Below are 9,449 nucleotides of genomic sequence, written 5' to 3'. Positions count from 1 at the left end.
TGCCCTCCTCACACCTCACTCCTGGAGATGCTCCTGCGGCCACCTGCAGACCCTTCTCCCCGGCCCCCTGCCCCCTCCCCCAACAGGATCACAACATCTGCTGCCCCTTCCTCCATGTGGGTATCCACAGGCCCCCTCGTCCTGGGGGCCACTTTCTCCCACACTGCTCCTGGTGACTTGGTGTCAGTGACCCTTCCCACACCCTTGGCATCCCCTCAACCTGCCCCCCAACAACCTGCCCCGCCCCCGCCTTGGTCGCCCCTCCACAGTCACTCCTCACACTTTGCCTACCCCATGGCATCCCACTCTGTCTCCACCTCATATCTTTCCAGCTCACTCCCTCCTATTTCCTGACCCCCACTGGATCCCAGATCCCTCACCTCTCAAGGGCTTGTCCTCCCCTGGCTGAAATCCCAGGGTCCAGTCATGCCCTTGAAGTCGCCTTCACCTCCCTTGGCCTCTCTTGCTTCCACATCTTCTCTTGGCCAAGCCCGTAGTCTCTGACCTGTTGCATCCGGCCCTCTGCCCGCTCACTACCCACACCTGGGTGGCTGGAGGGACTGCCTTCCCACCTGGTGAGTCTCACCTGAGTTCCAGACCAAGCGCCTCAGGGGCCCTTGGGGAGGCCCACTGCCCCTGCCCCTGGCTCTCCCATGGCACCCCGCTTCCTCTCCAGCCTCCTCTCTACTTCATAAGACCTTCTGCCACCCCAGCCCCAAGCCGCACATATGCTCTCATCACCGGGCCAGCAGGAGGGACCGCAGTCCTGTTTATGGCCGGCCCCTCCGCTGTGACCTAGGTCCCAGCCCCTCCAGGTGATTCAGGACCATCACTCCCCCAACGAACTGTTCGTCTTCCCTGCTGCAGCCATTTCCGCTGCTTACGGGACCATTACCATCAGCTTTCACAGCATGCTGTTATTTCCCCACACGCGCGCGCGCACTTCTCTGGGCCACGCCCCCTCCAGCTCTAGCACGATTCTTCTGCTTGGCAGCTAAACCTAAGACGAGAGACAATTCACGCTGTCCCCACATGGCACCGCAGAAGCACGGAGCCCCAGATGCCTCCACTCCTGGGTGCTTAGCAGCCCCCCATCAGAGCTTATGTATCCTGGGCCCCCTCCCCCAGAAGCCAAGTCAAAACGGAAACCACTGGACCAGGCTGCTGGTGTGTGCTGGAGGCAGAAGCTCCGCCCTGTGCCCCCGCCAACCCAGGCACTCAGCGCCGAGAGCCAGGAACCTCGGCGCCAGCAATGCCACGGGAGCCTGGTGTCTTCCACCGGGCCTCGCAGCTCCCTCGCCCACCTGTGCACCTGGCATGCAAGACCAACACTCTCCCGGGCTAACGTGCCTCCCCCCATCTCACGGGTCCTAAGGGTCCCCCTGCGAGGTGGGCGGTATGTCTCCTGCCACCCAGGGTGACGTGCTGGGTTGTGTGGCCTCCGACGACACGGCGCCTTCCCCAGCGCACTTCTCAAATGAGAACACTAATGATCCTTCCTACCTCGGCGGGCGGCGGTTGAGTTGCTGCTCAGACCGCTGGTAAGGACTCCAGCGAGGCCAGTGGGCAGCGAGGCGCCCGGGGAAGCACTGGGAACCCCGCCTCGGGTTACAGTGGGGACTCAGGAGATGCTCCTCCTGGAGACACACCATCCTCCCATTTGGCCTCTCTGACCCGCTCCAACAGCCCTGCCCAGGGCCAGGTCTGTCACCTCTCCTGCTGGCTAGAGACGGGGCCCTCCTCACAGGGATCCGCGTCTCCTCAGGCCCCTCCAGCGCAAGCCCAGATTGCAAATGAGGCTTTCAAGCCGTCGAGACCACCGCTCCCAGCGCCAGCCGCTCTGCACACCTGACGCCCCGCCCCGCCCACCAGGCCCCGCCCCATCAGGCCCCCTCTCCCGCGAGACCCCGCCCATCAGGGTCGCCCAGGCTCTAGTGGCTCCCGGCACGTGGCCGCCCTGCCCACAGACTTGGGCGGGAGCCAAAACAACTCAGGGAAAGAGGCCTGTTTTTTAAAATTTGTTTATTTTAAAACATGAAACCCAAGCTGAATAGAAACCACAGAAATTACATTGACGAGATTTTTAGTATTTGCCAAGAAAAATAAAGCCCCCAGAGAAATAAAAATCAAACCCCAAACCCAGTTAAAAAAACAAAAACAAACAAAAAAACCCAGAAACACAGCGACAGCAACATACAGCCATGGCCCTACGGAAGTTGGAGAATGCCAAGCGGTTCAGGCCTCTGTTCCCCGCTCAGGACGCGAAATCACCTTGTGGGTGGGATGCAAGGGCCAGGAGAGAAGCCTGGGAGGGGGAGTTTTAACAAAATTACTTCGAGAGATATATGTAACAAATATAAAGTGGTGCGGCACACAACCATTATGGTTAAAAAAAAAACAAAAACAAAACCCGCCCAAGAGGCCCTGGTCCCCGCTCGTCCCATTTAGGGCTGTCACCCACGCACCCCTCCCGGCCGGGGCGGGGGTCCTGGGGTAGGGAGGGAATGGAGCTTGGACTGGGATTGCATAGTGAGATGGGGTGGGCGTGGAGGGGCATATAGGATCAGGGCTTCCGATCAGGCCCTACACCAGGCCAGGGAAGCTGGGGGAAGCGTGCGCCTGCACAAGGAGCCCCATGGGCGAGCGACCGGACTGGAACCCCTCCTGCCCGCCTAGCCCGTCAGGGGCCTCGGGGCGTCTCCCTCCCATCCACGTGGTAGAGGACCACTGCCCAAGATGCTGCAGGGCCTGCGAGGGGCAAGAACCACAGGTGCAGGGGTGGGAGCGGACGAGGGTAAGTCACCGGGACGGGACGGGTTAGGAAACGGCCTGAAATTAAACAGCAAAAAGAAAACCAAGGGCGAGATGCGCTCCCCCTCCAGGACCGAGGCTTGGTCTTGCACCCCTTTTAACCTCCCCCGTTTTCCTTTCTTCCGCCTCAGTGAGTAGAAGGAACTGGGCGGAGTCAGATGGGCGGGCAGACACGCACACGATGCACGCACGGAGGGGCTCCGAGCGGCGCAGGTTCCCGGCGCCCGGCTCTCACGCTATGTACATTCACATTTCGGCCTCGCGGGCCGGGCGGCCGTTTGTGCTTCCGAGCGGCGCCCCAGGCAGCACAGCCCGACGCCACCCCTCTGATCCGAGGCCGCGCGGGAATGCTCCGCCCAGGCGGCGGAGCCCAGAAAAACTTGTCGGTTGGGCTGTGGTGCCGCCATGTATCTGTATGTATGTATGTGTGTGTGTGGTGTGTGTGTGTGTGTACAGTGGGGGGCCTGGAGCACAAGGTGCCTTTCAGTGAGGTTTGGCCGTGTGCGAAGGCTCAGATGCGAGGCTGCGGGCCCTTAGGCCCACCTGGAGCACCCCCGTGTTTGCCTACTCACTCCCCCAACCCCGTCCAGGGCAGAGGCTGCCCCAGGAACGGGGGAGATGTGACCTAGTCCCAGGCCCACCCATGCTTTTGGTCCCAGATACCAGCACAAAGAAGGGATCACAGAGGAAGGTGGCCTCTTCCAGGCCACCCTGGGGAAGGGGTGCCCTGCCGCTCTGGGAGAAAGAGCCCCCCATGTCTGTAAACTGCCGGGCCGGCTGCTGTCTGCCCCGGCCTGGGGCCTCGTGTGGCTGCCAAGTGGCTCTCTGCTGCACCTGGACTGACACAGGGCAGAGGCTGCACCTGGCCTCTCTTGCTTCAGGCTGGCTGGGCAGGGCTGGGACCGGCAGGGGACTTTCCAACTTGATCTGGGGGTAACACCCCCATCTGCGGCAGGAAACACAGCAAACATTGTACACTACGCCAAAAGCACCTTAGGGAAGCCTTGTTCCCGCTTCACAGGTAGGGAGACTGAGGCCACAGGGACCTCAGTCCTACAGCCCAAGGGACATTCATTCCTGAGGACACGGTCCCCTGGCGCAGCGCCTGCCCAGGGAGGGTCTCCAGGCCCTTGGGCTGCCTCTCGATCTTCGACACCCCCCAGCAGCACCACGAGAAGAAACACCTCCTCCAGTCCGACTCCCAGCTGGCTATCCTGGGACTCAGCTCCGGCCTGGACTCGGCGTCACACTCGCGGGCTTTGGGTTGGCCAGGGGTGCTTTCTCTCGGAGGCTGGAGTGAGGTCAGTGGTTAGTCCCAAGAGGGGCGGCAGGGGTCAAGGGCACATTCACAGCCGGCTCGGGTCCAGCCCCCCAGCCGGCTCTGGGACACTGTGCCTGTCCTGGATGGAAAGGGAACGGAAAAGGGGGTGCCGCTCGGCCCGCCACCCCGCCTGCCCTAGAGATGACAAATGTGGTTAGTGCAAGGAATGAACCGGATGAAGCTGTCAAGCCTCTGGGGTGGGGGAGGGGTCTTGGCACCAAGAGGGCGGCCAGCACTCGATGAGCAGCCTGGGCTCCGCGTGGCACCCGCTGTCTCCTGCCGCCGGGGAGGGCTGGGTGCCACAGGCGGGGTGGGTGCTGAGGGAGAGAGCGCTGCTGGGAGGGAAGCAGAGAAAGTGGGGACCCGATGCAGAGAGCCTGGGGTGGGGTGGGGTGGGGTGGGGGGCGAGGGAAGAAAGGAGTTATAGCTGCTGCAGAGGCATGTGAAGGCGCCACAAGAGGGTCTCCACGCGCGGGAGACAAGCAGGCGGGTGGGTCCACACGGCCGTCCCTCCAGACGCCCAGCACACAGGGAGCACCGCGCTGCCTACGAACTAAGAGGTGAGGCACAGAAGCATCGAAGGAGCAGAGAGGCATCAGAGCTGTGGGAGGGGTGGGGCGGGGCAGCTGCCAGGCGAGGAGACGGCAGGGGTCCGCAGGGACAGCACCAGCACGACACATCTGGCCCAGCGCAGGGCTCTGCAAATCCCCGAATCCTCGGAGGCAGAGGGGCACGGGGCTGGGGGCCAGGAGGGCCCGGGCGTCGCTGGCAGCACCCCCAGGTGTCCAGGCGTGTGAGCCAAGGAGAGGGTGCGGGCCCAGAGCCCCTGCGTCGCCACCAGCAGGAGCCTGCCGGGCATCTCCACGCCCCTGCAGGAAGGGGAGGAGGGGGGCGAGTGGCCACAGCGCGCCGGCAGCAGGCCCGGGGTGGGTGCGGAGGGTGCGGCAGGCAGCCGCGGGTGTAAGCAGCAAGGCCGGCCCGGGGAGGAGTGGGGCGATTGGCACGTGGGGCGGGTGGCTGTCGGGCGGTCTAGTGCCCGCTGCTGCTGGAGTTGGGGCGAGGCTGGCTCGTGGCGAGGTACTTCGCTCTCATGCTGGAAGTGTACTGCAGGGAGACAAGGGGAGGGGGCAGGGGGTCAGCGGGCACTGGGCACAGCAGGGCAGGGCCTCCATGGGGTGTGCCGGAGCACCCCGGGGTGGGATGGGGCAGGACCACGTGGCGGCACAGCTGACAGAGCCCTGGGAGAAGGGGCTCTGGGAGGGGCCAGCTGGTCCAGGGCCTGGACTCCTGAGCCCTGGCCGGGGCTGGGGGCAGTGACAGCCCCGGGGGGCAGAGGTCTGGCCGCCCACTCCCCAGGCTCCGGACGGGGACCAGCATCCTCTCCCAGTGAGATGAGCACAGCAGCCCCTGCTCCCGACTTGGGCGTGTGGCATCAGGCCAGGCAGCACTCTGCCCCGGCAAGAACCAGAGCTTGGAGGCTCCCCACTGCACCCGGCACGGGTCCTCCTCCCCCTGCGGGATCCTGGCTGGGCGGCCAGGAGGAGTGTGTGGGCTCAGGCTGTGCCCAAGGGCCCAGAGTGGCGGACACCACAGGTCACAGGAGGGAGAAGCCTCCACAGCGGCTCTGCCCCGTCACCCCTGGGGAGGACCCCGAAGCCACCAAGGCCCCTCAGGCTGGGGTGATGCTGCCACCCACTCAGATGGGAACCGAACTGGGGGCTCCTTGTGGGTCACGGACGCAGGGACAGAGGCAGCTGGGGACGGGGACAGCCAGCACATCTCGGCCACTCTCGTCCAGCCTGAAGCATGGAGGCCTCACTTGATACACATGCATGTGCACGTGTGCTCACAACGAACACACGTGGAAGAGACGTGTGCTAAAACCAAGCAGTGTGCAAGGGGCCACACGCCCATCCGGGGGCCAGAAGCCGAGGCACGTGCCAAGGTTGCCAGCGGGAAGGAGCCTGGCAGGCTGACCCCGCAGCCACATGCCCCCCAGCAATCCCTGGGGGCTCCGAACCCGAGGCCACACACCGCAGTGTGCAGATCAGGACAGACGATCTCCCTGGGCCCCGAGAGCCCTCCCAGGATTCCTGGAAGGGGGAAGGTTGTGAGCGCCCGTCAGCGGCCACGAAGGCGAGCTGGGAGGAGGATGGGCGGGCACTGGGAGCCATGTCATTCCAGGGACGTGCAGCACGGGCTGGGGGGCGGTGGGCAGCAGCCCAAACCGCTGACGAGCCCGAGCAGGTGCGCGGCGCGGTGTGACGGCCGCAGCGGCTTTGTGCCCCTCTGCACGCGGCTGTGTGCACTTCCAGACACGTGGGGCGGCCCTTCGAGGGCTGGGCCTGCTGGCCGCACCCCAGGGCGCCAGGCACAGGTGTGCACGCGCACACGGGTTTGGGTGGCCGACTCGCTGGGAGGTGACGGATGGGCAGGGGCCAGCTGCAGCTGGGCCAGGGGTGAGGAGGGGGCTCTGTGCAGGGGCTCACTGCCCCTGATACGAGGGTGACAGCCCAGGGCCAGGGTCTCTGTGGCTGGGCTAGGGGCCACAAAGCCCGCCCACCTGCACTGCCGCAAGCTGGCCCCGTGGGCGCTGAGCCAAGACAGCGCTGGGCCCTGTCTGATGAGCCAGCGCTGGCGATGGGCTAGCGGTGAGCAAAGGGTGTGAGGCACGGAGGTGTGGGTGCGCAGGCGGTGCAGGGCAGGGGACCCAGGTGGGTCAGTACCTGTCACTCTGAGGACACAGCCACCACAGCGTTCAGGCACTGTTCATGGGCTTAAACTGCCAACCCGTGTGGCCGCCAGAGTCCAGGGCAGCCAGATAGCGCTAGGAGGGCCCGGGGTGGGAGTGCAGGAAAAAGAGAGAGAGAGGGGGGCCTCAACGCCAGGGTGAGGGCCGGCCCACAGCAGGCCTGGGGTGCAGACCAGAGTGCCGACAGGAGGGTGGCCCGAGCATGACACGGCCTGAGAACCCGCACAGCCTGGGCCAGGGCACCCCAGGCCTGCTCTGTGCTGCAGGGCATGACGGGGCCGCCCCACGCGCAGGCGGGTATTTCTGAAGCAAGGTGGCCCTCAGCCTCTCTAGCCCTGTTCCCTGAGGCCCACCACCTCCAGGAAGCCCTCCAGGGGCCCCGGCCTCTCTACAAGCTCCTTTCCCACCCTGTCCCCTTTCTATGTCTCATTCCCAAGACCAGAGGGGACACCAGGCACAGATGGAAGAGCCAGGAGACAAGACCTGGCTTGAGTCCAGGAAGTTGAGGAAGGAAAAGAAGAGGAAGAAGGGCTGGGGTGGGAAGAGATGCAAGGGCCCTCGCCGGAGCTTGTGAGCTCACCCAGCCCCGTCTACACAGGCCAGATGCCTGCCTGAGAGCCCTGGCTGGGACCCACACTCAGGGCCTGCACTGCCTGTGAAGACCACAGCAGACACGAGGCGGCGGGGCGGGGCCCCTACCCACCCTCCGGCCCCAAGACTTACTGAAGGCGGCGGGGACTCGCGCCCGATGAGAGGGGTGTTCTCACAGCGGGGATTCTGGAAATTGGCATTCTGACTCCTGAGGTGAGAGGAAGGGGGGCTGTGAGTGCCCACTGGCCACGGCAGTCCCAGCCCTGGGCCAACGGGGCCCGTCCTGGAGCTAGCAGGACTCCACGCATCTTCCCCACCACTCTGCATACTGCCCACCAGCAAGGGCCTGGGGTCCCGGGAACCCGGCACACAGTGAAGGGCTCCGAGCAGGCCCATGCTGGCCACCTGCCAGCCTCAGCCCGGCCCCGCCGGCTGCCTGCCCACCACGTGGCCAGGCCCAGGGCCCTTGGCAACGTCATTCCCTGCATGAAACGCAGACGCTCCATCTGACAGAGTGGCCTCCCCGTGGCCTCGACCCAGGCATGTGGGAGCAGCAGGGAAGCCCACCCAGAGCCCGGACGGCCCCGGGAAGGCCCCTCCGCCCTCCGAGGCCCCACCCCTCCCCACTGCAGCAGCTCAAGTCCCTGCTCCCTGCGGTGGGGCTGCGTCCCCACTCCAAGCCACGGCAGCCGTGCATGCCGGCCACAGAGTCCCAGGCAGCCCATCCCAGGGCTCGGGTCTGCCGTCCCAGCCCGGGCTGCCCCGCCCGCTCCCAGCACGCCTCACTCACATGTACTCGGTGACCGGGGCGTTGCTGACAGTGTGTGCTGCGGCCGGGATGCTGGTCTCGCTGCCGTAGCTGCTGCCGCAGCTGTACAAGCTGGGCATGTGGACGCGGTAGAGGCTGTCGTGCGCCGGCCTCGGCCCTGGGGCGGCCTCCTCCCCCCCATCCTCATCGGGGCCCCTGCAGGGAGGGACCCAGCGGAGCTTCAGGCCCTGGCGTGAGGCAGCCAGCCACAAGACCCACAGGGGCTCAGCTCTTGTGCAGACACAGCTGCTTCCAATCCTGGTTCTGTCACCTACCCACAACGGGACTGTGGGTAAGTCGCCCGGGGACACCAAGGAACCCGCACCTCAGCCTGTGCACACGGACACCAACTGTCTATTAAAAAAAAGGGACAGGGCCCCTCCTGGGGGAGCACAGACGGCCAGGTGCCTGCCGTCCCAGCCCGCCCCGGGAGGCCTGAGCCCAGTCCTCCAGACTCCGCCGCCCTCTGGCTCCCTGCCCGCCACTCCAGCCAGGCCGCTGCAGGGCGAGCCCAGGGAGCCGTGGGCCAGGCCTCTGGTGCTCCGGTGTGTGGTGCCTCACACGCTGCCTGGTTTGGACGGGACTTGGGACTGGGCTGCCTGGTGGTGAGGGTACAGGCCAGCCAGGCCTGGGCTCACATCCCACCTCCCCACCACCGGCTGGGTGGCCTTGAGCAGAGGGTCCCTCCGCCGTGCCCCTCGTAGTGAGACAAGTGGGGTCGCAGCAGCAACTGACCAAGTGCCAATTCCCAGCCAAGCCCAGGGCCGAGCGCTTGCGTGCGGTGGTTCATCTAGGGCTCACGTCACGCTAAGAGCTTGTACTCTTCTAACCCCCATCCTACAGGCAGGGAGACTGAGGCCCAGAGTGGTTAAGTGACTTGCCTATGGTCACCCAATGAGCAAGGATACAGCTAGGACCTGAATCCAAGCCATGAGGTTCCAGGGATGTGCTCTCAGCCACTCCCCTACAGCTGCCATATTTACGACCGCCCCCATCACCACTCCCATGAGTACCACTGTCATCACCATTCTCCCCATCCTCAGCATCACAATCACCACACCACCTCCAGCACCACCGTGACTAGCACCATCGTCACCATTACTGCCACCGCTAGCAGCAACACCATCCCAACAGAAAACAGTAGAGTAGAAATGCAGACGAAAGGA

At 64.9% G+C, this 9,449-nt stretch overlaps 1 protein-coding gene across 1 annotated transcript in view; it reads right to left on the bottom strand.

Annotated features, from left to right (window-relative positions):
* Positions 1 to 2,016: 2,016 nt before the first annotated feature.
* TTYH3 (tweety family member 3) overlaps positions 2,017 to 9,449 on the bottom strand; it is a 29,388-nt gene continuing 21,955 nt past the window's right edge. Inside the window, exons 12-14 of the mRNA XM_060032536.1 lie at positions 8,266 to 8,439; positions 7,608 to 7,683; positions 2,017 to 5,236 (exon numbers count right to left, since the gene is read on the bottom strand). Of these exons, the coding sequence (XP_059888519.1) occupies positions 5,162 to 5,236; positions 7,608 to 7,683; positions 8,266 to 8,439 (325 nt within the window). The 3' untranslated portion in view covers positions 2,017 to 5,161. The remainder of the gene's footprint in view (positions 5,237 to 7,607; positions 7,684 to 8,265; positions 8,440 to 9,449) is intronic.

The sequence above is a fragment of the Delphinus delphis genome, chromosome 15 (assembly GCF_949987515.2).
Source record: "Delphinus delphis chromosome 15, mDelDel1.2, whole genome shotgun sequence".
In the NCBI taxonomy this organism is placed as follows: Eukaryota; Metazoa; Chordata; class Mammalia; order Artiodactyla; family Delphinidae; genus Delphinus; species Delphinus delphis.
Note: the sequence above shows the minus strand (reverse complement) of the source record. Positions and strands in the feature narration are given on the sequence as shown.